Below are 27701 nucleotides of genomic sequence, written 5' to 3'. Positions count from 1 at the left end.
GTGAGTTTTCCAGGTAGGCAAGTCCGAGTGCTGCTCTAAGTGATTTTAATGAGTATTTTGCAATCTGCCAAGTCATGGCAGCCCACTGTAGAAAAAGAACAAGGTGTAATGGGTAAAAATTGAAAGAGGGGGAATTGAAGTTAGATATTGGGAAGAAATTTTTTCATGTGAGGGTGGTGAGGCCCTGGCACAGGCTGCCCATAGAGGTTGTGGATGCCCCGTAAGTGTTCAAGGCCAGGTTGGATGGGGCTTGGAGCAGCCTGCTCTAGCAGAAGGTGTCCTTGCTCATGCAGGGGGGATGTGGGGATTTGGATTAGAGATGTAAGGAAGCTTTTTCACTGTTTGGGTGTCAGGCATCGGAGCGGGCTGCCCAGGCATATGATGGAGTCACCATCCCTGGAGGTGTTTAAGAGGTGTCTGGCACAAGTGCTGGGCAATGTGCTTTAGGAGTTACAGGGGTAGTGCTGAGCAGATGGTTGGACTCGATGATCTTGAAGGTCTCTTCTAATCGTGATGATTCTATTCTCTCTTTAAGGTCCTTTCTATGATTCTATGATTGTTCACCGCCAGCCGCCCTGCCAGCGCACACACACTCTCCAGAGCCGGCATCCCCGAGGGCAGTAACTGTGACAGCACCTCGCAGTTACACAGGACACACCGCTGTGTCTCTGCGTGGATCCGGGATTAGTGCAGGCCCATCTGAGCGCCTTGCAGCCGCTGCTTCGCTTTCTGACGCCGAGGCCTTGGCGCCCGGGGCCTGCGCTCCCGAGCACCGGGCCGCGGGAGCGCCGGGGCGGCCCGGGCTGCCAGGCAGCCCCGGGGGTGCCGGACCGCGGCGCGGGGGCCGGGCCGGGCCGGGCAGGGGGTGTGGAGCGCCCGCCTCTCGCGGCTCGCAGCCGGGTGCCTCCCGCGGGCCGCGGGCGCGTACCCAGAGTGCAGCAGGCGGGCGGGCGGCGGCGCGGCCGGACCCAGCGCCGGCACCCAGGGCCGGCTCTGCCCCCGGCGCAGCGGGAGCCGGGCCCAAGCGGCGGCGGCGCGGCCCAGAATGCGACACTGAGATGCTTCTTCCCCCGGCAGCGGCGGCGCCCCGGGCCCAGGCGGCGGCGGCCCCCGCGTGGATGCGGCTCTGGAGCCGGCGCTTCGCCCTGCACAAACATTTCTATAGGACTCATTCGCCTTGCTGAGGAGATCGGCCCAGACCGGCCGCTTTCCCTCCCCCTCCCTTTCCCCGCTCCCCCGGAGACCGCCGGCGCGGCCCGGCCCGCATGGAGGCCCCCGGCGGCGGCGCCTCGCCGCTGAGCCCCGCGCTGGTGGGGCGGCTCCGCCGGGAGCACGAGAAGGTAAAGAGGGCACCGGGGCCGGGCCGGGGGCCGCGGGGGGCGCGGGCCGGGCCCGGGGGGCCCGGGGAGGGGGAGGGCACGTGGCCGCGTGACGTCACGGGCGGCGGGCGAGGCGGGCCGGGACACCCGGAGACCCCCGGGGACCCGGGTCACAGTAACCCCGGGACACAGCCCCCGAGGCACAGCCCCCCGGGACACAGCCCCCCGGACACAGCCCCCCGGACACAGCCCCTGAGGCACAGCCCCCCGGGACACAGGCCCCGGGACACAGCCCCCGGGACACAGCCCCCGGGACACAGCCCCCGGACACAGGCCCCGAGGCACAGCCCCCCGGGACACAGCCCCCGGGACACAGCCCCCCGGACACAGCCCCCGGGACACAGCCCCCGGGACACCGCGGGGAGCGAGGTCGGGCGGCGGCCGGAGGGAAGGCCCTGCCCGCACCCCCTGCCCCGCTGCTGCCCCCGCCTGCCGTGGTTAGCAGCGCGCCCATGAACGCTTGTTTTTATCCTCTTCACGCCTCTCCGTGATTTTTCCGGCCTCCGGGACAGTCACGCCTTCAAAACTGCCCAGCCATGTCTGTGACCTGCGTCATGCCGGAGGCCAGCGTGCTCCTGGGCCAGCTTGAAAAGACCGTGTATCAAAACTTAGTTGTTCATGACCTGCCTTAGGAATCATTGGCTATATTTGAAATTGGTTTCAAAGAACCAGATTTTTCCGCAGAAATTATTCCCAAGAGTTCAGAGGCTGGTTCCACGTGAGACCATAGCACAAAACTCAGGATACTTTTTCGTGTAGATTACACTCAAGATCTAACTCAAGTGGGTCCTGAAAACCTAAGGAATGCTATTTGGGGCTTGTAGATTGCAGCCTCACGGTGAGCTCTGTGTGGGTGCAGGAGTCACTGGAAATAACTTGTGGTCATGTGCAGGGTGTTGTTGACACAAATACAGTCTGCAGACCTTTCACTTTTTCTGCTCATGGGATTAAATTTTTTTTAAAATGGTAAGATGCACATTAGAGTTCCGCAGTTGTAATGGAAGGATTTTATCTCCAGCCTGTATTTTGTCACATGCTGGTTTAGTTGAGAAAAAGTGAGTAAGACTTATGGGGTATAAAAATGTGCCTTGTGTGGAATATTGTGCGCACAAATGTGTCTACTTTTGAATACCCATTAGATCATTACTAAAAGACCTGTGTAGCCAACTGAGCGTTTATGTGGATGAGCAGTAAGAGGGTCTGCTAGAATCCTCTGCATCATCTGCCCTGCACGGATTGGAACCCATCGTGCCAAGAATTGGTGATAGAAACTCGCCTGCTTGGGCTCCTTTGGTTAATTTTCGGAGTGGTGGAATCTGGTGAAGAATAATTTCTCTGGTACATTAGTGTCAGGCCTAATGTGTAAGCGCACGTCTGCCATAGCCACAGAGGATTACTCCTAGTTCATGATAAGACCCCTCTGTAAGCAAGTTTAAGACTCTTCTTAAACAGATCTGCTCCAGTGGAAAAGAGACCCAGGAGACCATTAATTAAGCCTCTGTTAGGCTGATGTACCAAAGTTATATTTTATCATAGGGAAACTTTACATAATTTCTGCAAATTGGCTGAAAAAAATGGAACACTTCAGCTTCAATATGAAATTATACTAAAGAACTACATATCTTGGTTACAATGGAATGTCGTGATGAAGATATAGTAGACTTTCCCTCTATGCAATGAATATATATAATTAGATTACAACGGTATTTTCAGTTACAAAAATATTGTATTTTAAGATGGAGGAGGTCTTTTCATTTCAGCTGCCTCTTCTCAGAGATCTGTATTTTTCCCACAGAATCACTGAAGTTGAAGGCTTCTGTTTTGTCTCAGCACAAAGATGAAGGAGAATTAGTGAATTGGTTTCCCAGTACTTCAGTAAACTAATAATTGTAGTGTGAGGATCATAGAAAATAGTAAAGTTACTTAGCCAGAACAATATCTCTATATACTGGCAGACAAATACATTTCTTTTAATTACTGGGATGTTGTGCTGTCCCAGTGATGCTTGATTAAGTACAAGGAAACCTATTTATTCCCATTAATCTGAAGGCAACTTTTAGTTTATGTGGAATCGTGGAATACAGCAGTACCTATCTGCAGCATTAAAGATAATATTTGATTGGTGGTTGCTTATTTTAACACCCAGGCCGTTGTACAAGCCTGGTTCAGCTACGGGTTTGAGCTTTTAAGTGCTAAAGAGCTGCCCTGGAGAACTTGTGAAGTGAGGCTTCCTTCCTGCTTAAAAATACTGAAAGAAAAGGATGTCCATGACTTTCTATCTTTAATCAGATGGAGGCTGCAACTTCTAGGTTTAGGACCCCTGGTGAAAAGTAATTTTAATTCTTGTTTAGGACTGCTTGCCTGTTGGACAGATTTCATCTTGTTAATTTGTGATGATAGTAAGACCAAACTGTTAAAAGCAATTTTCAGTGCTTCTACTAAAGGCACTTTGTATAAAAACATGACTTAGAATGTGTATCTTGGGGATAAATTATAGAAGAATATCTAGTAATTTTCATGATAAAGACCATCATTGGAAGCACAATGCCTGCGTAAAGTTTTGAATATTTCTGTAAGAAGAGTATAATGTATGTGTCATGGATTACTTGTAAAAGCAATATATGTTAGCTGAAAATACTGTGGTAAATCTACTGCAAGTTAGTACAGGAATTATAAAATGAATATTTAAATAGGAGGTTTCTCATGCTATAGGGCCTGCTTTTAAAACATAATATTTTATATACATTTATTCCTGCAATCAAGTGGGTTGGGATTACTAACTGATGGGAAGTTGACAAGTCAGATGTGTATGATTTGGAAAGACTTGTGTAGACAGTGAATTTACAGTGGGATGATATATTCTATAGTTTCTGAGCAATGCAATGACAATATGTGTAATGGGAGACATTACAGAGCCAATTAGACCCAAGAGACATTTGCAGAGTGCAGACACAGGCATGGAGAATCTAAAGGATTCCAGTATTAAATGGCAATATGATTTTTTTTTTTTGTATTGCACTGACAAACACACTTTTTTATTTTCCTTGTAGAAAAATTAGGACAAGGAAGTGACTCTCCTGTCACTCACCATGACAGCAAAGCACAATTAGATTGAGTGCAGCTCTTACTGTAACTCGTTGGCCATTGTGCATTATGACATATTCTTAATTTTTATGAATTTAAATGGTAGAGCTGTAAAATCTTTAATTTCCAAATGATTTTCAAGATTCTGGGTACTTAAAGTTTTTTGACAGTTAAAATACTTGTTAGTGGATTATGGGGAAACAAATCACAGAATCCTAAGCTTACACTCTTTTAAAGTGTTTCCTCTTCTTACGTGATTTACTTCTGGGGCTGACTGCTTCTGTTTGTCTTTTCCAAGTAATATCTGTGCTATGAAATCAGCAGCTTGGCAGTTTTGGAGCTGTTCCTGCAGTCTGAAGAGGAGCAGTGAAGCAGAGTGGGGTCTTGTTCACTTGATGCTGGTGCAGGAGCCACTGGAAATCAGGAAGTGCTTGCCTGCAGACTCACAGATGAGACTGAGATGTGCTTTCCAGTGCAGTGCAGTGCCATGGGTGGCACTTTTCCCGACCTATGTCCAAGTTCACAGAATCCAGAGAAAGCCTGGGTATGAGCCACCAGTGCAGCAGGACTTCATTTTGCACAATAACTGTTTGAGAAAAGGGAACAGTGTCTAAAGCTTGGTCTGATTTGCTTCTTTTAAAAAGAACCTGTGTGAAGTTTTATTTGCCCTATTCCTTTTTAAAAGGTACCTGGACAATTACCTTTTTGGAAATTGTGATGACATACACTCCACCCTGTCCACTGGTTCCAGTAATGTTGTTTCAGGTGCTGCATTCAAGTAAAAGCACTAATTCAGTCATGATCTAGAAGCTTTTTGTGGAATACTTATTGTTCCTCCAGTGTTAATTGATCATCAGTTTTACTTTTTTAGTCAATATTTGTCCATGTTCTTATTAGTATGAGTTAAATACCCACAAGTTTATATAGTGCCAAGAGCTGTGAAATAAATTAACAGATCTTCAGTAGGTTTTTTAAAGGTAATTGGAGGAGACTTGACAGAAGAGTTTTAAGAGCATTGCCTTTATTCTGGAGAGGGCAATCCTGTGTGTGTTCAAACTCATTGGTAACTAAAATGTGTAGATGAGATTATATGCACAAAATTTAAGTGTTACTGAATTGTGCTGCTCTTACAGCTGTCTGCAGAGGCTGTGAGTAGATGCAGTGACCAGGGTACCATTTGGGAATGGTCTTCAGTATCTTTGCAGATCTCCATTCCATAGGTTCAGCTCATAACCTGTACTTCTCAGGTCTGTTTGGATGTGCCTCATCTCGAGTACTTCTTTCATCCTTTGAGGCTGTGAAATTGTACATTGTTTTTGTCTGAGTTTTTAGTCTGTTTAGTCAGTGTTGCAGGTGGATCTGCTGGCTCAGAGCTTACCTCTTGATGCCCTCAAGAGCAGCAGGTACGCTAAGGCTTCGTGTTTGTTTGGTTGCATTGGGACACTGCTGCACTGTGCAGGTGCTGCTTTTGTAGTTCCTCTTGTCTGTTACCATAGGCTGCAGCACAGGAGCAACAGTCTCAGACACTTGCTCAAATTTTTCATTAATGTGAGTTTTCCAAGTGACTTAAATTTGAACAACTTGTTAATCTTTTTGCATGTACTTTTTTCACTCAAACTTTAGCAGTTCTAGGGTGGCACATTTGTGACAGTGGTCAGTGAACTGGGCTGGGATCCAGCTTAAAAACAAACTTTATTGTTGACCTTTTTTCCCTTTTTTTTTTCCCCCTCCTTCCCGGACTATTTTTCATCTACTGTGGATTCCTGATCTGGTTACAAATGGCTGTCAGCAGATCGTCTCGGGGTTGGGAGGATGAGACAGTGGAAGTGAGTAGCAGGAGCCAGGGAGGGATGATGCAGAGTTTACTCAGGACTGTGGCTGAAAGCTGAACCACAGCCTGCAGCTATGTCTGCAGGTTTAGTTGAGAAAAAGGGAGGCAGGTGTCACAGCTCATGGCAATTTTAAGCCAGTTAAACTTAAGTTTTGCTAGCAGCATAGTTTTTGCACCATAAACTCCAGCAAAGCTTGCAAAACCTGTTGGAGATGTTGGGCTGCTTAGGTCATAGGAGTTCTGTGCCTGTGCTGGTCTGCTGCTCTCTGGGTACCTTGGCGAGCCTGGGTATGCTTTAGCTACACAAATGTATTTACTTGACCTCAGCTAAAATACTGAGTTCTTATTTCTGTCTCAAGATGAAGTTACAGACATGGACACTGGCTTGCTGCCAGTGAAGGAAGAGATCTTACTCTGTGTTCCTTGCTTGCCCCACTTCAGTTGGTTTGGAGTTAGTGGCACTCACTCAGCAGAAGACATCCTGCTGCCCATCGGGTTTTTTGCTGTGTAGCATTTTTGAGCTCCCCAAAATAATTTTGGTCAGAACTTAGTATTTATTTATTGATAAATAATAGTTGTGTACTACTTTTTCTGCAAAACTGCAAGACCCACAATTAATAGAAAAATAGTAGATCTTCACCTGTTTTCTTGTAAAGAAAGGTAAAAATTGTGGCTATATTTCTAAGTAAGATTTTTTACTACAGGCAAAAATGTTTGCCATGATTCAGATTTCTTTCTCTGTTTTCCTGCAGTATTCTTTTTAAACATATTTCTTCAAAAGGCAAAGGTTTCCACCCAAAGGGAGTTTTATGTTAATAATTTGTTGGAATGTAGCATTTTTGAGTAATATGATTTAATAAATGAATATGAGAGCTCAGAAGTGCTTTCTTCCTTTTGCATTAGATCATACAGTGTGCCAACAGACTGAAGAATTTTTAATAGTTTTATTTCATTTTTTGATTGAAAATGGGGCTCTAGGAAAAACAGTTGTACAAATGTTAATTTCTGTCTTTCTCCATCAGTGATTGCTGTTTTCTAGGCAAGTACTGTGTAGTTTCCTAGAGGAAAAAATGAAAATTCATTTTAAATGTTTATTTTTTTTCTGTGGCTTGTTACATCCTTGTTACCAAGAGATGATTAAATATTTGACCACCCATTAGTGCTGTTTTGTAATGTAAAGTGGTATGTGAACTGGTAATTTCATGGGTAAAATTTTAGTGTTTGGGGATACAAGAGGGAAATCTCATGCATGAGTTGCATGGCAGAGAGGGTTTTGATACTGCAAACATTTCCAGATGGAGGCAGCTCATGTGCATGTATAAACCGCAGTAAATACTTGAATGTGGAATATTTAACATTTAGAACTATGCAGAGTTGGAGTCACCTGAAGGAAATCAGTAATGGAAATGATGTTGGATTTATCATGAGCCTTGGAAACATGGATCTGCATTTCAGGAAACCAGCACACACTGGTGGAAAGTTCTGAACAGCAGGACCTAGGTTGAAACAGAGATATTTTTACAGTCCCAAATGGCAGGGACAGTCTCCTGAAGGCAAGTCATTGGTTTTAGACTTTATTAGACCCTTACTTTAATTACCACCTCATTACTTGCTTTGCTTCCACAAAAGGTATTCCATACTGTCATTTTTCCCTAAGTAACTGGAAATGTGATTGAAAGGGATGTTTAAAGTGAGACTAATTCAAGATTAAATAGTCACAAATTATATTATTGCTACATGTAAACAAATTACTTGCATATCTGATTTTATTCAGATTACTTTTCAAGTGGTAAATAATGCTTTATCACTTATATAGTGCTCTTACATCTTTAGAGTGCTTTTCTCACATTAATTAATCATCATTAAACACTCTGAGGTGGGTAGGTTAATACTATTATCCCCATTTTGCAGATGAAGAAATGTAGACTGAGAGGTTGTGATTTGCTCAAGGCCATATAGAAGAAACAGAATCAGAGCTGGGATTAGATCTGTGTCCCTAGCTTCTAATTTCAGAAGACCAGCCAGATTGTGAGCCACAGTTTTGAAGCAAAATGCTCAAGTGTGCATGTAGACCCAGCAGACATTTGCTTGGCCTAACTTGCAACTTGTTTAAAGGGAAACTTCGTTTTTGTGCTGTGCTTTGCATTTCCACCTTCATCCTAAAAGGTGTGGAAATGGCCTCTCATTCATTTACGACCTCTTCCTAATCTGATGTGACATTTTTATTTTCATCATTTTCATTGAATTTACTTCCATCTTGGAAAATTAAAAACTTCTGCTTCTCTGGACTTGAACATAACTGTACGGCTCACACAGAGCAGTTTTAGCATTGGTACCCCAAGCTGCCTGCAGGTGATATCAGGACCAGCTCTGTTACTTAGAATTTTCACAAGCTGAGATGTAAATAAGGTTCTGACTTGGTAGCTTGTGTTACTGCTGTTCAGAAGGGATGAGAGAGAATTGCCCTCTGTATGGTAAACTCAGCACCTTTGTAGGCTGTGCCCAGCTTCTCAATAGGGAGGAACATTCACTTGCGTGCCCCCCACCTTGGAGAAGTAGCTGAATAAAACAACGTAGTCTGGGAATGGAGAGGAGAGAACTCTTTGTGCACTACTTTGTTAATCAGAAGCACCACAGAGAATTATATTCAGCTGTTAGTAATGGGAGTACCTGTGGAAGTAACAGATAAGGAAAAATAAGGTGCAGGAAAGAAGTGCCCTAGTATAGGAGGGTGAAGACATGCTGGGCTGATGTGGGATAGGTTAGAGACCCATGGCATGTACAGGTAAGGATCTGCTTTGTGCTACAGCATCCTTCTCACCAGTCCTCATTGCCAAGGAAATGTTGGAAGTGACTGTAGAGTGTGGCTGCTGAGTTAGGAGCTCTGGCTTCCCTTCCCAGCCCTGACCACAGCCAGTGGTTGTAACTCAGCCTACAGAATGAGTGCACTGCTTTTTCAAAGTGCTGCCCACTTGAATTCATGGAGGAGATTTAGAGAAGGTAGCATATAAATAGATAGACTGGGAAGGGAGAATGTGTTGCAGAGAAGAAATTCTTTGTCTTTGGTCAGCTAATGGAGTCCTTGGCTAGGTGATAGGAGTTGCCTGGGGCTGATTGGAGTTGTTCGCCTGCAATCTGCCCTGGGATCACACTGGCACGGTGGAACTGGGGACACCTGGGACGTGATCACAGGTCTAAAGCTGATCCTCGTGCTCTGCTAGTGACACCTACAAACGAGGGATTCCCTGAAAGCAGCAACACAGGTATCCCTAGAAATAGCTCTGGCACGTAGCAGTAAGAGCAGAACAAGCACATAATCTGCTGGAAGGGTTTGGGTTTAATCCATCAGGAGTTTGTGCAGGGATGGCCTCTCCCCTGTTGCCAGAGGCTGCTTGTGGAGCTCGCAGGTGTGGTTCTGGTGGGTCAGGGGCTTGAGAAGCACTGCATTTTAACAACTTGCTGTTGGTGAAAAGGAAGGAAATAAGATATTTGCCTATTTGCTTTCTTTTAAAACTATGGTATATGTTTTCTGACAGTGGATCCTGTTTTAATAACTAGACCCATGATTAGGTAATGTTAAATCTGCTGCAAGAGTAGTTCAATAAATATTTTAGTATGTAGATAAGCCACTGATAACCACGTGCATTCACAAGCTCATACATTTTTATGCCTAAAAGGGGAGAATTCAGAGTTTGTTGATACTACTTCACTGTGGTGTCTTAAAAGTAAGGCATACTTGGTGGCACTAGCTGTCCAGGTAAATTGAACTCAAGTGAATAAACAAGCAGGTCATTTATTTTATTTACCCTAAAAGAGGTTTTCATTCTTTAATTGTAACTCTGGATATAAATTATGTGTGGAGGATAGACTAATGATTTTCCTGTGTTTGAGTAAAGGCAAAGAATCAAAGATTTGTTTATATATTTATCTATTTGTTTCTTTGCCGTGATAAGACAAGTTGTTATCCAAACAGTGGGACTGACCTAATAAAGGTCATATGCATAATTGATCTCCATATTTTTTTCAATATTTATTCTCTCTATTCTTTTAATAGACTTCAGTTCCAGAAGTGTAGCCTGCAACATTTTTAAGGTGGTATATTTTAGCACTTCTGTAAAAGGTCTCATTTTATGCTGGCCAGTGAAGTGAAAAGGTTTATTGTTGGTTCCACCCTTTGGTATCCCTTCAAGAGAGATTATATCGAAGAAGAAGAATTAAATTAAAATTGATTGGTGTTATTGATTTTTTCTTTTTTTTAAATTTTTTTTTTTAAGGGGGATAAAGGGTGATGGAAACAGCATATGCCCCGATGCTGTTTTACTGATGGACTATTTCTTAAAAACATAAAAAGCATATGTGCCCAATTTACATATTTACTAATTAAAAAAGCTTCCTGGAAACATTAAGTAGACTATCTTCTGCAACCTTTAACATTGTGGCTAATGGATATAGCCTGGAAATTTTCATAGAAGGTCCTCTAAATAATGTAAATGATTATGAATATGTAACTAGTTAATATGCAGCTACGAAAGGATTATCATGTAGAGGTTAATGAACATGCTGCTCTTATGGTTTGCAGGGCTTTTCTTTTTGTGTTTTCAGCTCACTTCATGCATGGAAAGTCATGTATTGGGAATGGAAAGCTTCCTGTCTTTTCCATCTTCATCTGAAATGGGGCAATTAAATTGAAACTTTCTTAAAGGATTTCATAAACATTTTTGTATGCTAAATTATGTTGTGTACTTCACAATCACTGCCAAATGTGAAAGGATGGAGGATGTGGATAGAATAGACTTGGACTCCTTGACTTGTTAGTGAGGAGCTCCAGTGTGCCTTAGCTGTGTTACCAGATAATTTATGTCTTCTGAAGAAACTTTACTCTTAAAATGGGCTTCATAGTAATAGTGTGAATTAGGTTTCTGGCTTGATGTCCTGTACAAGTCTGTGTATTTACTCTCAAGCTTAAAAATAGTTACCTTGCACATTAAGGAAGATATTTTGCTAGGCATTTGATTTGTAGGAGTTTAAACCAAATGATAAATTTAAACTTGGCTTATGTGGGATGAGCTACCTGGCTGAGTTTCCTGATGGATTATGAAATAACGTAACCACAAATGTAAAGCTGATCCTTTTCATTTAAGAACTTTGCTCTGTTTAAAGAATTATTAGCTCACAAAGTAGTCCCATTTTTTTATTCCTACATGAGTAGGAAGTGCAGGGTCTGAGATCTGTTGTGCAAAAGCTGCACATATGCTAACTGAAAAAAAAATGTCTTTCATTCTGTTGTTCGGAAAAAAAAAAAAAGAATTATCTGCTCCAGTGATTTCAGTGGTACTTGAATGTATGTTATTGTTTTCTCTGCAAATTTTCTCATTAATTGCTTTCGAATGTTAGCATTATTTTGGCTATAGGACAAACGAAATTTGTAAAAAAAAAATCTAGAAAACGCTTATATTGAGAAGCTGTCTAGACATATTTAACTGCCTCATGGCTTCATTGCATTTCGTATAATTGAATGAAATTGTTTGTGTTGTATTTTTGGTAACTATTATTCAGAGATCAGAATATGTTTTGAAAGACAAAATCTCCATGTAATTGTGGCAGAGAAGGTCACAGGTTTCAGCATCCTACCTGTTTGCTATATATAGACTAAAAATTGCAGTTAAAAAAGATAAAAGTATTTAATTTGAACAGTGTGCTTTATTTTGTAAATTCTTTTGAATCTCTTGGGAAAGCCTATGGCATAAGGAAGTAAGTGAAATACCTTTTTTAACACCTAGAAAGAAGAGAAGACAGCAGCTCATCATGGTGTCAAATATCCAAATTTACACAGCACAAAGTTAATTTGTGCTTTTTCAGGTTAAAGTGGCCAGTGGAAACATTTGTTGATGTACTGATAGAGGAAAAATGGTTTTGGTTATGTGAGATTCATTTGTTTTGCTTTTTAATGACTGAGTATGGGAGTTACATTGATGTCTTGTTATCATTTATGTTGTTTTCTTATTCTGCAAACATGTAACACTGAAAATAGATCGGCAGATTGCACAAACTGCTACTTATCTCAGATCGTGTGTCACGTAATAGTTATGGAGCAGGTATTGTACCAAAATCAGAAGTGAAAAGCTGTAATTTTTTTCTGTGGTTATCACTCTGCATTAGCCTGTGATAAAGTGTGCTGCTTAAGAACGACCATTCACACACCTTTGCCCTGACAAATAAAAATGTGGATAGAGGCAGCACCAAATCTGTAAAGCTCCTGTTCTAGTTTCTGATGCATTGACATTGCAGCTGTGTGCTTAGCTTTGTTTTTTTCATGAGTAGTTATCTGTTTTAATGACAGGTGGTCACTGGCTGCCAAGAAAAAATCCAGCACTGGTAAGTAAAAAAAGTCTACATGTCTAAAATACTGATGAGTAACCTAGTTATGTTTTAGTAAAGTATTGCTGTTTATTCTGATGGGAGCCAAATCCTGCTAGCATGTTTTGGGGGTTATAGTTAGTGATAGCTCAGAATTGTTGCAATGTACTCTCCTTAAAATATATTTATTTCTCACTGATACAATTGAATTACAAATACAGTGAGCCTCAATATTTATATTTCTGCCTTAAAAACCTATCTCATCTGTTATTTTTGCCCAGGTAACCTTGTTGGATGAATGCTTAATCTGCCTGAATGGTGAAAAGGTGCTCACAGGATAGAATTATTATTGTTTTCTAACTATGGAGCAAGTAGGGAAATTCCACTTGCTCCCCTTCATGTGCTGAAACAATGTGGAAAGTAATGTTTCACTGATACCTCCCCCCCACCAAGTAAAGTACATGCTAAAGCTTAGTTTTTAATACATAAAATAAATGGTTTGTTATAAAAAAAAAATATCTCTGGGCATTTTTTTCTCTGTTGGCAATCTATGGTTAATAGAAAACATACCAGGTAAATAATAGTTTTGTATGACATCTGAGGAAAATGTACATTTAATGGTGAATGAAATCTTACATTATGAGTTACTGTGAGATATAGCAGTTGATCTTACAGATATCAAATTACGATATATCCATGCTGTGTTTACCATGATTTTACTGAGAGAACAACAGGAGCTGTCTTGATTATTGTCTGCAGGGTTATTGCAGAATCACAGCAACTGCCCCTTTAGTGGTGAGATTAAACCTTTGGTTATACACCATCAAGCATATAATATTTTAAATTTATTTTAAGAGGCTTTTTCTTCATGCCTGAAAGATCTCCAAGCAAATAATTTATATTTAGTGTGTATCAAATGTTTTTAGTTTAAATGCACATAGGCTGCAAGCACTGGATAAGAGGAAAAAAAAAATCAAGGCAATCTGTACACATCATCATATTAAATTCTGACTATTGGCTTGCAAAAATAATCTAAAACTAATATGTTTCATTTATGTTTAAAATTCAGAGGCTGCAGTAATTTTCAATAAGGGAAATATTGAAGTGCCTACTGGTGCTGCTGTGGTGAAGGAAGGCAGGGTATCTCCAGCTCATGCACTTTCTCAGGAGCTTTGCAGTGTCTGTGCCTACTGGCTCCTGTGTGAAATTCTGCATGTGCATTCTTCCACTCAGAGACAGTGCTTTTCAGAAATAAACTATTTGGCGGAAAGCTGCAAAATTTGAACAGATTTTTGAGCGTTTGGAAAATTGTGACAGTTATTTCCTTTTTACAATGGCTGAGGTTTGTGGAGCGGCCTGGGAGTGTTGGCGTTGGAAGGAGGAGTTGCTCCTCTGTTTGCTTTTGTGCCAACTCTGGCAATGACCCCATGAACTTGGGGGTTTTGGGCGTAGAACCTCTAATGAAAAAAATAACTTATGATTTCTTTTACATAGAAAACCACTTTGTATAGCATCCATACAATCTTTATTTCATAAGAAAATTTTTTAAATTTAGTACTCTTATTTAGATCTTGATTGTGCAAGAGCTGAGTGCTCTTGTTTCAGCTGAATAATTTGTTCATATAAGACCTTTTAAGTAGTCAGTGACACAGAAAGATGTTGAATAGAATTGGGAGAATAACAACAGGGTTTTAAAATGCTCAGCTTCAGTATATTTCCATTAAATTATTTTCTTTTCCATTTTTCAGTGCACTTTTTGAAGTATATTTCTAAAGCTGTGAATCCAGTAATGGGTTGGGTATGGGATTAACAGGTAGACATGCATTTCCCCTTCTAGGGACATATTCATAGCTGGAGTCCCAGGATTTCTCCTCCCTGTTCCTTTTGGTTCTTCATTGCCTGTTGTGGCAGACTGTAGCACAGGCACACCCCAGCGCTTGTGAGAGCATCAGCTATGCATGAAGAGAGAGCTTCCTTCCTTAAGTAACGCTGTTTGAGGCCAGTTATTTAAAATGATCAGTTTAAATTTTCTTTATCTGCATGGCCCAGGCCAGGATGTGACCTCATTGCCATGCTGGAGGTTTGCTCAGCAAAGGGCAGCAGTCCCAGTACAAAAAGCAGGATGCTTTGCTTCTGAAGTAGCGCGGCTTCTGTGGCAAGTGATTTCTCCTGGACCCTGATCAGGCTATTCAGTAACACGCAGCAGTCAGACCTTAGTGTCTTCTTTTCAGGTTAATGAAGAAATGTTGAGTGACTTTCAGCCATGAAATGATGGAAATGTTTAATCCTGCTTGGAGTGGGGGATTTTCATGCCGGGCTCTTTCCACTGAGTCCCCTCCTGCATTTGAGACGTCTGCCAGGCCTTGTTTTTCAGTGGCTGCTTGGAGTCCATTCCTCAAATCCAGATCTCTGGAGGCAAAGGCTGGGTTCTGTAAAGAGCATTAAGTAATTGATTGTTATTGTTGACACCAAGTTTTCATTATATTCCTTCCTCCCCCAAAACATCTCAGTGCATTTTGCTAAGATTCATGAGTTTGTCCTCCTTCTTTGAAGGAAGTGAATTATGTTTTCACTCCTATGTAGGCAACAGACAGAAAGACTTGCCTGAAATGTCTGGGAGAAATCTGCTGTCAGAGCAAAGCAGCAGGAAGCATCTTTTGTAAATCAGTTATGTGGAATATGGTTTTAATGTCCAAGTGGCATAAAAACCTAATTTCTTTTTTTTTCAGGGTGAGTTCAACAACTTAAAATAGGTATAAAGTAGGGTGGTTACAGAGTTCAACTGTGAAGCAAATAAGTGCAACATAAGAGTATCAGATAATTTTTCAAAATGAATGCTGAAAAAGATTTCACTCTGCTTATGAATCTAAGAAAATCAATGGTAATATTTTGAGAGTTGTGTTATCAACTATGACATTCATTTTGCAGCACATTTATAGATTGCTTTCCTGAATCATCCTCAGAAAACCTGTAATTTGCATCTTGGGTCAGCATTGTTAACTGTGCTGCTCTGTGCTTTCAGTTGCCTTTTATTGCAGAATTTACTACCATATATATGTTTATTGTTTGGAAGTACAAGTAAACAATATCATCAAACCTGACATTTATATGCAAGCTACTTCATGGAGGAGCTAATTTCTGACCATCTTTAGAGTGGCAGGGGTCCATTAAAAGACTTTTTCCAGACAAATTTAAGTATTTAAAAATACCTTTACAAAAAAAGGCTTTTTTAAGAGGGAGTGTAGTTGCTTGTTTTGCACACAGTAAAATCGTTGCAGCCACTGAAATGCTGTTTCTTGCAAAGTCCTGTGAAAAGCCAGGTGTCTGCCAAGGGAATGAATGTCTTTTCCCAGTTCACCAAACCATTTCCCTCATGGGTAGAAACATGTAGCATGAGCCTTATTTGGAATTTAGATAGAGAAGTATCAGAAGAGATGCTTGAAGATGTGACAGAATTGTGGTGGTTGAGCCATCTTTCAGGAGTGTTGGCTCCTGATAGGAATACAAAGTTCATGGGAAAATCAAAATTAATTAAAATTTTGCTTGTTTATGTCAGCTCAAACCAAGGTCAATATATGAACTCTGTATTACAAATGGTAATTTGAAGAATTTGCCTCTTAGAAACCATAAACTGGATTTTCAGTTCTTTTTCTAAATATTGGTGGTGTTATAACTTGGACTTGAACATGGGAGTGAGATACTCCAAATCCTAGTGAAAGTACTGCTTCTTTGCACCATGAAAAATTCTAATTCTGAATGAGACATGTACAATCTAAAATAATCAGTTACCCGTCTTAATACAAAATAATCTAGCTATTAAGTTTGTCATCCCATGTCTTTTATAAATGAGTTATTAATCTGTCAGCTGTATATGTTAGAGTAAAACAGTTGATTTTTCTATGTTTTTGGTATGTTTTTGATTTACTAGCAGAAAACCATTAACTCTTTACTTCAGCTGTGAAATTGAACCAACTTGAATTTGTCAACAGGAAGAAGGTGGAGAGTGATTATGAGGCTCTTCAGGAACGACTCCAGACATTGCCTGACAAGTTGTCCTACGATGTCATGGTATGTACATGGCAGAAGTCACACAAGAAAATGGGCTAAAACTGTTAAAACCTGGGCTGCCTCCACTGGAGGTGAGGTGTTAGTCAGGTTGCCAGTACTTAGTAATGTTACATTTATTATGATAATAGTTAAACCTTTGCTTTTGTTTCTTTCTCTTTTCTTTGAAATCCATTATAAATTACAGTGTTACTGACAACTGAAAGCTGATGACATAAATGCTTAACACAAAACCTGACATGTTTGATATGTAAATCTATTGTATAGAAAACGATAATTATGACTGAATTACGGTACTTAGTCATTTCCTGAGAAGCAAGTGGCTGTAGTATTTCCTGATTCATGGAAATAAACCCTAGAACATTGATTTTTACATAAAAAGGTGCTGCTAATTTTTGTTCCACCAATCTTCCTATTGACATAGTGATCTTTTCTGGTGCTCTGAATCTTCCCTAACAACTGCACAGCTCCCTGTGTAAAATTTGTCCTGTTGGCTTGCACTCACTAAAATTTTGAACAAATTGGCTTCTCTTTCTCTTTTTTTTTTCCTCTTCCTTTCTCAGGTTCAACTCAAGATACATCCTTGAAAGCAAGGAGGTTGTACTGCACATAACTGAGTGGCTGATTCAGCACTCAGTGCCTGACTGCTGCCTTCCTTGGCAGCCTGGCTTAGATACAGAGTTGGGTTATTAGTAAGACAGTGCTGGGAGGGTTTTCCTTTGCTGTGCTGGTGATACAGCTCTGGATTTTATGTATGTAGTCCATTTGTCATGTGTGTATGTGTGGCCACATGATGTGAAGCATAAAGATTGTGTTGTTTCAAAGCATAGAAGCTCTCCTATTTTTAAAGAAAGCTAGATAGTGCTTATTCTTGGTTGAAGCAGCAATATTAACTCACATCTGTTACTTTAAATGTATAGAAGCAGTTCCTATCCTGTTAGCCAAATATTTCATATGCTTTTAATTTTGCTTAATTTTGCTTTCATCATTTTGGGGGAAGAGTGAACAGGCAGCACATGCAGTCTGCTACTTTAAAACCAAGTCAGGGAGGGCACACGTGTAGGAAAAGCACACTCTGCATAGTCTTAGTGTCAGGGTCCTGCCTGCTGGAGAGCTGTTACCAGCACTGGGACCCTCCTGGATATGGAAGAGAGGGAAGATTGCTTTCCAAGACAGATCCACTAGGCTAAGTGCTCTGCTTCAACACAAAACACAATGAGAAAACAAGTGCTTAGGAACTGAGGAAGAAGGCAGAAGAATAAAGTAGAGGGAGCTGGTACAAACCATCTGAGATAGATCTCTTTTTACCCCAAAACGTGAGAGACTTGATGTGGACGTGGACTTTATGCCACCTCCATTTTAGATCTAATTTGATTTTGGTTTCCAAATTTCTTCATGATTGAAGCCCACAGACAGCCAGGCAGGTGGCAGTGGGCCTGGGGGTCAGAATGCCAGGGCTGGTGCAGGGGGCAGGGGTGGGGATGACCAAGGCTCCTCCTCACCCAGGGGACTTGCCCAAGCACTGCCTGTAAAATTTGGGCAGTAGAAGATGTCTTCAGTTGTAAAACCAGTGTCCTGGATGTTGCAATGCATGTAAAAATGGGAGATTCACATTTTAGGAAGCAGATGTAAAGTTCTAAAATGTTTGTCACCTATGTACTCGTGCTTGAAGTGTCCTGCTTTTATCTATTGTCCTTGTGCTTGGAGAGCAGTTAGAGGGTGAGAGTTGTTTGTGAAGCATCCCTGGAAGGTTGAGGTTTGCAGCATGGTGAATGACCCAGCAGAGTGAGATTAAACACTGTCTGTGGTCCTGCTGGGAGCCCCAGTGTTTTACACTGGAGTTTCTGGGTACTTACTATTAGCAAGACAGATTCTGAGAAGAGCAGCTCATCTTTGAGTTGATCATACTTATTTAAGTATTATAAAAAATTGTAGCAAAGCTAATCTAGCTTTTAATAGGAAATGAATGTAGTCTGCATATAACTCAAATAATTTGTATTATCAAGGTTTATATGTTCAGGTGAAGTGAATTTGTTTTCCAAGTGAGCATTTAGCTGTACTATAGTTCTGTGTCACAAAACAAGTTGTTTGGTGAAATTCAAGTTTTCAGATTTTGTAAGTACAATACTAAAATGATTTGGTAATTTGAATATTTATGATGAGTTATTCACTAAATAGCTGCTGTAGAATTTTTAGTTTTCTAAAATCTGTGTTTTGCTTTTTAAAAAAGCTTAAGATATGTATGATTGCCGAAGTTTTATTTTCATTAGTGATGTCTATGTCTTTGACAGGTACCTTTTGGTCCTCTTGCCTTCATGCCGGGAAAGCTTGTCCACACCAATGAGATCACTGTTCTGCTAGGGGACAACTGGTTTTCCAAATGCTCAGCAAAGCAGGCTATTGAGCTGGTTGAGCACAGAAAAAAACGTATGTATGTTTCTGAACATAATTTAATGGTTAAAATTATGTACCTTGTATTGATAAACAAAATTAGTGAAATCTATGCTGTTCTCTTTCTTTTTTTCTTTTTGTGAGCTCACAAACAGAAGTCCCATTCAGGTCTAATATTAGTTTAGCACCTTATCTTCCATTCTTGCTTGAGACTTGATTGGATATGTCTAATTAGGAAAAGAAACCTAAGTAAAAACCCCCTTTCATTTTTTTTAATGTAACAAATGCTGTGTTCTCTTCCAGAAAGAGGAGAAGTGGACACTACCTTGTGCTTTTGCTCTTAGTTACCTTATTCCCTGAATTTTGTTCCCTTGTCTTGTTTTTTATTTCTTTGCTGCCTTGTCCTGTGTTTTAATTGTTTTTATTATTGTTGGGTGTTTTTTTTTGAGTGGTTTTTTTTTTTGGCCGTGTAGTTTTCCATTTCATTTCCCTCTCTCTACACATACTTTGCTCCTGCTTGTTGTTTTTTATACTTGCTGCTCAGCTGCATTTCTGCCTCCTGCCCTTGATGTTCCTCTGGTGAGGAGTGATCTTGTGGATCTCCCCAGATGCAGTGCAGTTGATCACCACCAAATTCAATTATATAGAAACCCATCACAGGGGCAGACAGGCAATTCCTGGGTTGGTTTCCAGCTCTTTGTAGCTGCTGTTGAGATCTTGGCTTTGAAGAGCCAGGACCAGAGCAAGAGCTGTGCACGGTGCACTTTGGAACTTCTTTATGTTAGAAAGAAGGAGAACCTAAAATATTTGATGTAAATGTCAAGGAAGAAAAAGCACAACAAAATGGAAAATAAATTGGTGCCTATTAGCCTTTCTTTGCTTCTGACAAGCATTTGAGGTGATTTTTTTCATACTGGTTTGCCTGTAACCTGTCCCATTCCTCGGTGGGTGCTCACTGCAGCTTTGCCCTGTGTATATTACAGCTACCACAACTATTTACAGTGGATTTTTGTTTGACTGCAGCTATCCATGTTGCTGCCTGCAGCAGAATACCCTAGCGGTTCCCCATCTGAATAAGCTTTTTTTTTTCCAATTCTATGCAGGCAGTATTTATGTAAAAAGAATTGAGAATTTTTTAATAAAAATTCATTTGCTGTATTACTTTAAAATTTTTCTTTATGAAGAGCATTGCCGAAAGTATGTAATTTGTATTTTACCTATTATCTTTCTTAATCTGGTTCTCCTGACATAACTTTGCAATTTTCTTTCTTACTGAACTGAATCTACATTATTTATTGTGATTCTTATGAGATCTCAGGTCCAGATCTTTTTCTTTGATTATCTGATATTTTTTTCAGTGCTGCAGAATACTTTTGTCACCATTGCATTCAGTGAAATAATTTGACCTTTGCATAGTAGGTGTTTGAACATTAAGTAGTCTGCTGGGAGACACACAATAAATGCTGGATTCTTTCCTTTATGATCTTTTAAATTGCATTTAAAACATGAACTCAGAAATACTAATTTCTTTCAAAGCAAAATAGTCATTGATGCTGGATATAAACCCTCCATTCAGCTGATAGTTCACTTCAGCTGTGTGATGGCTGCCAGTGGGAGGCTCCAAAACACTGGTATTAACTAAAAACTTTTTTTTTTTAAGGACTGTTCTCAGTTTTAGACAGTAAAAACATATTAGTACATATGATTGTGAAAAAGGGTTACTTCTTTCCTAGATACACTTTTGTCCCTCAAAAAATACAACTGACTTAAACTCTTTAAACCATTTTCATGCTAAATGAATGCAACTTAGAGAATATTAGGGATTTTATTAGTTTTTTCTAAGGAAAAAAGTTATGTATGTGAAAGACCTGTTGGCCATTGCTATGTAATAAGAATTAGCTGCTTGTGGCACAAATTTGTAAGATGGATGTTTGGCAAGTATTAGTTTAAAGTCTCTTTTGTGTGTTTATTGCACTGCAGTTACTTTCACAGGTGTGACTTCTGCTTTCAGTGGCCTTTTGGGAACATAGTTTACAGGGTGCTGTGTATTGGGCATTATCATCACATTGACACAATGGGATTTGATTTTTTGTACATAATCTTTTTGTTTTGGACATAAATTCCGAGAGTAGGTCACACACACTGGAAAAAGAGGGCAGGCTTGCTGCAGGGGATTACACTGCCAGCAGTCCTCAATGTCCTGTGTGCCAGGCAGAAGGTCCTAACAGGGCAAAGCTTTTTTAAGCATGTGTTTAAGGCCAGTCTGTACTTAAAGGCTTTGATACATAGGAATTGGGGGCTGAACAGAGCAAGGAGACGCTCATGCTGAAATAAACCTGGCTATATTTGTTGATGGTTTGTTTCTTCAGTGACCTACATTTTTTATCCAATATTACCGTGTTTAATTTAGATGGGTGTTTTTTTTTGCAACTAGCTGGTCAGATCTCTTCAGATAACTGAAACAAACTTAATTAGTACAGCCCTAATAATTCAGTGCTTTAGCAGGAGTTGGGACTATAAGGAAATAAATACCAGACATTTTCATTGCACGTCATCTCTCGTGTCTCACTCTGCTGAATGAGGAGTGGGAGAGCATCTGTTCAGGGTTCAGGTTGTCTAGGGGGACTGTCTGTCAGGTAGAAAGGGGTAAGAGATGCCTAGAACAGTTTTGGGTGTTCTTCTTTGCTGGCTCTGGGGAGTTTTCCTTCTTGCCTTTGGCTCATGTGTGGGTCTGTGTGTTGGAGACCTGTCATCACCAGGGCTGTCCCTGCTGGCCTTGGAGCCCCCCAGTGCCTTACAGGTAACTGGGTCAAAGCTCACAGGACATTTTCTTTACAGTTTGACTCCTTCTGTGTATGTTGGGTGCATATAAGAATGGAGAGATGTGAATTTGCATGCTTAAGCAGCAGTAGTGCCAGATAAATCAAACAATATCAATGAGTATAAAGCCTTGGAAGTTAGGGGTAGCAATAAGAGTGTGCTATATATAAAAGCTTTAAATATTACTTAGTACTAATTAGGTCGTCCTTTTTGTCTTAGTAGTTTTGTTAAATTTGCTTTTTAAAAGAGAATGAGTGAAAAAATGTTTGCTTCTGTGGAATAGAGAAATGCCCAGCCACAGTAGATTAATTTCTTGGTTAAAATTTGTTTAATTGAAAGGAATAATTGAAGGGTGACTACACTGAATTTTAAATGCATTGTAGCTGACATAGCTGTAGAAAGCCCTATTTTGGGGATACATTTCTGTTGGCTTAGCTTTTGATTTAGATGCAAATTGTTAAGCACTGTGATTGGTTGAAATGTATTTGGTAAAATTTGGGACAGTCACTCATGTCAAATGTTACTTTTTCATCAAATATTGATCGTGTCTTCTTGAATAATATTTGAGTTGCAGTAGGCCTTTAATTTGCTGTGCATTTTTGTGACATTCTAGGTATTTAGTTAGTTCCAAAATAGTGAATAAATAGAGTGAAGTTTATAGAATTTCCAAGTATATTTTTAATTGTTTTAAATTCATTGCAGTTCGTTAAACCAGGTAATACAGATAATGGGAAACACTTCACACATGTGTTTTTGTGTAAAAATGTGAAGAAATAGTGAAGTAGATTAAAGGATATGCACACCAAATTCCATTAAAATAAAAGAAATTAGCTTTTTAAGTATGTCACAGTTTAGCACAACAATAATGCAATTGTAGTTTTTTTCTCCTACAATTATCTTGCTTAAGGTACTTCATAATATTTCTGTTCTCCTCAAGGCAAGACTGTATTGTCTCAGAATTCAAAGAGGGAATAGAGATTCTTTTTGTGAATATGGGATTATATCTTTTACGTGTTTGTGATGATATAAATTACATTTCTTCTCTATATCAGTAATCGCATTAATTCTTTAAGATGGGAAATTTTTCATTACAATAGTCCCTGTGGTAGTTACTATAGAAAGAAATTAAATAGATTTTTCTTGTAAATATTTGTGGATTAATTCAGTATGCTAGGTATTCCAAGTGTCTAAACATTTTAAAAGGTGGGAAATTAAAGCATGCACACAGAACTAGGAGTGGTTGTATTGTGTTAAAAATTTATCAGATAAAAAAAAATCCCACTTAAAGGAGAATTGTTGGAACTACTTAGCAATTGTGTCTCCAGTATATGTAAGAATACCCTTGCAGTGTCATGCTGCAAATGAATTCATGAAATGAAAATACTGATTACATTAACATACAGTATTGTGATAGTCCCCAGTTGTAAATTGCAGTGTGTAACCCCTAATACAAATATTTGTGTCAATCAAAATTGACCGATAGCTCAGGATACAGGGTTTAAAAGATACCATTGTTTTAATGAGATGATCCGGGTGGATGAGGACCAGTTTGAATTTGTTCCTTATCAGCATTTCCAGAAAAAAAGGTTTTGTCTCCAAAACACATGATAGGAAGGCTTTCCATTTCCCATCTGTGAATGAGTGAGGCCTTTGGAGGTTTTAATGTTTTATCCAAGGGTAAAAATATCTTCCCTGATATTCTAAATAATGTAACACTAACTCCTCTACTCACAGTTTTTGGGGTTAAGAACAAAAAGTGCAGGCAATGCTGCAAAAAGATTCAGCTTTTGCTTTTTGTATTAAAAAAATACAATTTTCTGCTCTTTTTTGCACAGCAGAGAATTCTGTTCCACTGTGCTTTTAAACTTTTTTTCACCATTTTTTGTGATTATCACTTCTTAGTTTGATAACCTCCCTCAGTTCCTTCCTTACCCTTGTTAAGTTAGGAGCTGATTCGATGCAGTGCTAAGTGCTCTAAATTTGCTCTGCAGTTCCCAGGAGGTGTTTGGCTTCTCACAGGACTACAGTCTGGGTATTTTAACCAGAACACACTGGAACAAAGTAAGGAGAATAGACTCCTTTCTGTAAGTTACATACTGTGATTCAAATAAGCCCTTACCTTTTTTATGATTCTTACTGGGCAACAGAGGAGTTGTCTGAATGCCACCCTCCTTCATTTAGGAGGAATTTAAATGTATTCAGATAATTCTAGCAATTACATAGGTGTGTGAACCTAAAAGAGAAATGCATTGCATTTACTTAGTGTTCCTAAAGCCAAATTGCCTGTACAAATTTTTACAGGAGAAAATCCAAATGACTTTGGTTTTGGTACCAAGGGAACAAGGAAAAGAAAATGAAGATTGTCTTTAAAGGGTGAAAAGCTGCTGCACAAAGGGTTGGATTGCATTTTAAAGAACTGGTGCTATTGCTTTTAAGAGGAATGAATTTACATGTCTTGTTGCAAGCAAAAAGAATCCATCCATACAAGAAGTCATCAGGATTCTCTTTTCACTCTTAAATCCATTTCTAGAAAAATGAGCAGAAAAGAACAGAAGAACAGAGAAGGGTGTTTCGGAAAGCTTCTAGTAGATACTGCTTTCTTTTGTTGTGCTTGTTTCAAGTAACCTGTGATAGTTGGAAAAGTATTGGCTACAAAAAATTCTGTTGTTGATTAAATATATATTTATTGAAAATACATTTGAAAACCCTCAGGTGATTGATCTACTTATGCAGACCCTATAAAGTAAGAAAGTAAGTAATGCACTTAAAATACCCATAATTTCCATGGTGAGAGTATGAACTACTGAGGTTCTGCCTTCAGGTTGTGCCTGCTGGTTCTCTCACTGGAGGAACTGAGCCACTGTCAGTAACTGAGGTAGGTGGTTGTTCCTGGCCTGTATCAACACTCTGTGTATAAATAACTGTGCTTAAGACTGGTTATCTTCTACATGAGAAACTCTGTTAGGCACCGGGAAGATCTTTACTCTAAATCTCAGTTGCATACAGAATTCTTTGTTCGGCTTAATCTGAAATTTCTGTCCTGTCACCTATCCTCAAAGGAGATTATTTCCTGTGTTGTATCCATGAGACTCCCCTGAAGACCAGGTACATTAGGCTACAGCTTCGTTTCAGTTTGTCCTGTTTCACAAAGTCTGACTTTTCAAAATAGATCAACCTGTTCTCACTATTCTTGTCTGTTCTTACTATTTAAATCCCAGTGTAACACACAGTTTCCAGAAGTAACTAAAATAATGTCTATGATTCCCCAAATCCTTATAGACAACACTCCAAGGACATTAATGTCAAACTCAGATAATTAAAATTTGTATCCAGCCAAGCTAATTAACCCATTAAAGCCAAAACGCATAGATGAGAATTTGTGTCAGTTTGGCATTAGTACGTTGTCATGTCGTGTAAAATCTGGCTTCGCTGGACTTCATTTCAACAATATGAAATGTGTTCCCCAATTATTTTTTTTCCTCTACCAATGTATTTGTAGCAAGCAGAGGGCTGCTTCTTAAAAATGACTAATCGTGGTATAAGGAAATCCAGTCAAGTCCTTTCAGACTAATAAAGGAGCTCAGAAAGAATGATCTAAATGTAAAAAAAATCTTGCTGCCTGTAAATATGAAGGGCTGCTGTGCAGAGGAAATCTACTTATCATGATTTCTGGTTCGAATACCTTTTCCTTTTGCTGGTCCAGGAGAACAGTCCTAGAGGCTCTGGGGGGCTGTGGCACTGAACTGTCTCTCCAAGTGGTTTAGCTGAGACATGTAAATAGGAACTACACGGGTTCACCTGAAAGCCATGTCAGACTTTCCTCAGATTATTGGATGTGACAAAGTTGGACAACAGCCTCTGGTTCAATCCGTCTTAAAAGGCTCTAAGAAGCTTAAACCACGGGGTAGTAAGAGGAGGAGACTGTGGAACCTCTCTTATTCTACCAATATTTTTATGGGGGTCTCAATTAATAAAAACTCCCCTAGTTTGTAGTGACTCATTCCTCACTAGTTCCTGTATATTTCAAAATCCTGTGAACTCCCTTGGCGGCTTTTAGAGTTTGCTGTGGCAAGTTCAAAACACGAGACCCTGAGCTTGCCCTGCAGTTAGGTGCATGAGCCTTTTTCCAGGAGGCCCCTTCTTTGTTGAGGGGCCTGACCAAGGGAAGGTCTCTGCTTTGGCCAGGCAGGAGCCTTGGTTTTCCTCTGGCAGGGGAGGTGTGAGCAGCCCAGCAGACTGGCTGGGGACACGGGGCCGGAGCGTCACGGTAATCCCAGCTGTCCGCTGCTGCGCTGTGTGGCCTGGGGCAAATCACTTAAACTGTCTGTTTCTTCATCTGTGAAAAAGGAGAGAGTTATACTCACCTCCCTCACAGGGCACTGGGCAGATTAGTTAATGCTTGTACAGCATTTTAAAATAAAATACTGTGTAACTACTTGCTGTCCTCACCTAACAGAGCAAGCCAGCATGCACCCGTCTGGGAAGCAGCATCACAGCCTGGTGCTCCAGCAGCAGCATAACCTAGATGGCTGCTGAGCAATATTTAGATATGCAGGCAAGGAGTGAGACACACGTGGTGGTGAAGAAACAGCTGAGCATCACGTTTACTATGAATGTCAGATAAAACCCAGGGAAAAATTAGTCCCAAGTATGTATATGCTTATGTATACTGAGAATACGTTCAAGAGCTGAAGGCACGGATGGGAGTGTTTTGTAGAAAAACTGTCACTACCTCTCTTTTATTTGGACTCTGGAGGGTGTGTTAGACACCAAAAAATCTGTGGATGATGTTGATGTGAATTGACTGATAATAAAAGCTGCTCTGTCTGATGGAGGACGAAGGAGTCATGTAAAGGGATCAGGACCCTGACTGCACGTGGAAGGAGCTGTGTCCTCTGCTGGGTCTGTGTTGGCACTGCTCCAGACATCACATACTTTTTTGGTAGTGTTTTTTCATCCAGGAGGCAATACAAATGCATGGCTTTTTTCAGAGAAGAATCTTAAGCTATTTCTTAGAAACAGCCTGAGGAATGGAGAATGACTGTGCATTTGACACATAGCTTGCTGTGTGGTTTAAAGGCTAATGCTTTTGAAATACCCTAAAAGTCTGAGCTATGTCTTAGTGTTCCTTGTGGGAAAGGATGGACTTTGCTTGAGTAGCCTTTTCCAAAATGCATAAATTTTCTAAACTATTTACTGCAAGTAATACATTTTTTTAAGCAATTGTATTTGAGACAGTGGGAAATATCAACAGGGAAAAAAGCATACAATACTGAATATTATAAAACTGTGAGAGTAATCTCACACACTTGGTGGTAGTTGTGTTTTGCCTTGACTGTTTCATGCATAATTCCCCCTCCTGTGTGTGTGGAGGGGAGTAGGCATAAGAACCTGTTTGTAGAAGTGAGTCAATAAGTAGGTTTAATTTTTAAGTACAAGTACAAACTCATTTTGTCTGATTAGATGCATTTTGTAATAATCTTGTGGTTGTTATTATATTCTCACACATCTTTATCTGAAAGGCCTATCATTATAAGAAGTGCAAACTCTGAAACATTTAAAACTGTATACATTGCCAGGAAACTGTATGGGGAGGAGTAGCTGTGTATATACTTAAAAGTTTCTAGGATTAGCCCCAAGACCAGCAAGATACTTAATTAAATACTAAAAGTAACAGGCAAAAAGAGAGTTAAGAATAAAAATATGTAGAAATACTCTGAAAATACATTTTTAAGCTGGAATATTTTGTGGTTGTCTTCTGTAGAATAGGAAGA

General features: G+C 40.1%; 1 protein-coding gene across 1 annotated transcript in view; it reads left to right on the top strand.

The window, feature by feature from the left end:
• The first annotated feature begins 960 nt into the window (after nucleotides 1-960).
• Nucleotides 961-27701, top strand: part of URI1 (URI1 prefoldin like chaperone) — a 41239-nt gene continuing 14498 nt past the window's right edge. The window contains exons 1-4 of the mRNA XM_053952903.1: nucleotides 961-1340; nucleotides 12635-12669; nucleotides 16641-16719; nucleotides 19008-19143. Of these exons, the coding sequence (XP_053808878.1) occupies nucleotides 1266-1340; nucleotides 12635-12669; nucleotides 16641-16719; nucleotides 19008-19143 (325 nt within the window). The 5' untranslated portion in view covers nucleotides 961-1265. The remainder of the gene's footprint in view (nucleotides 1341-12634; nucleotides 12670-16640; nucleotides 16720-19007; nucleotides 19144-27701) is intronic.

The sequence above is a fragment of the Vidua chalybeata genome, chromosome 11, assembly GCF_026979565.1.
Source record: "Vidua chalybeata isolate OUT-0048 chromosome 11, bVidCha1 merged haplotype, whole genome shotgun sequence".
NCBI lineage: Eukaryota > Metazoa > Chordata > Aves > Passeriformes > Viduidae > Vidua > Vidua chalybeata.
Note: the sequence above shows the minus strand (reverse complement) of the source record. Positions and strands in the feature narration are given on the sequence as shown.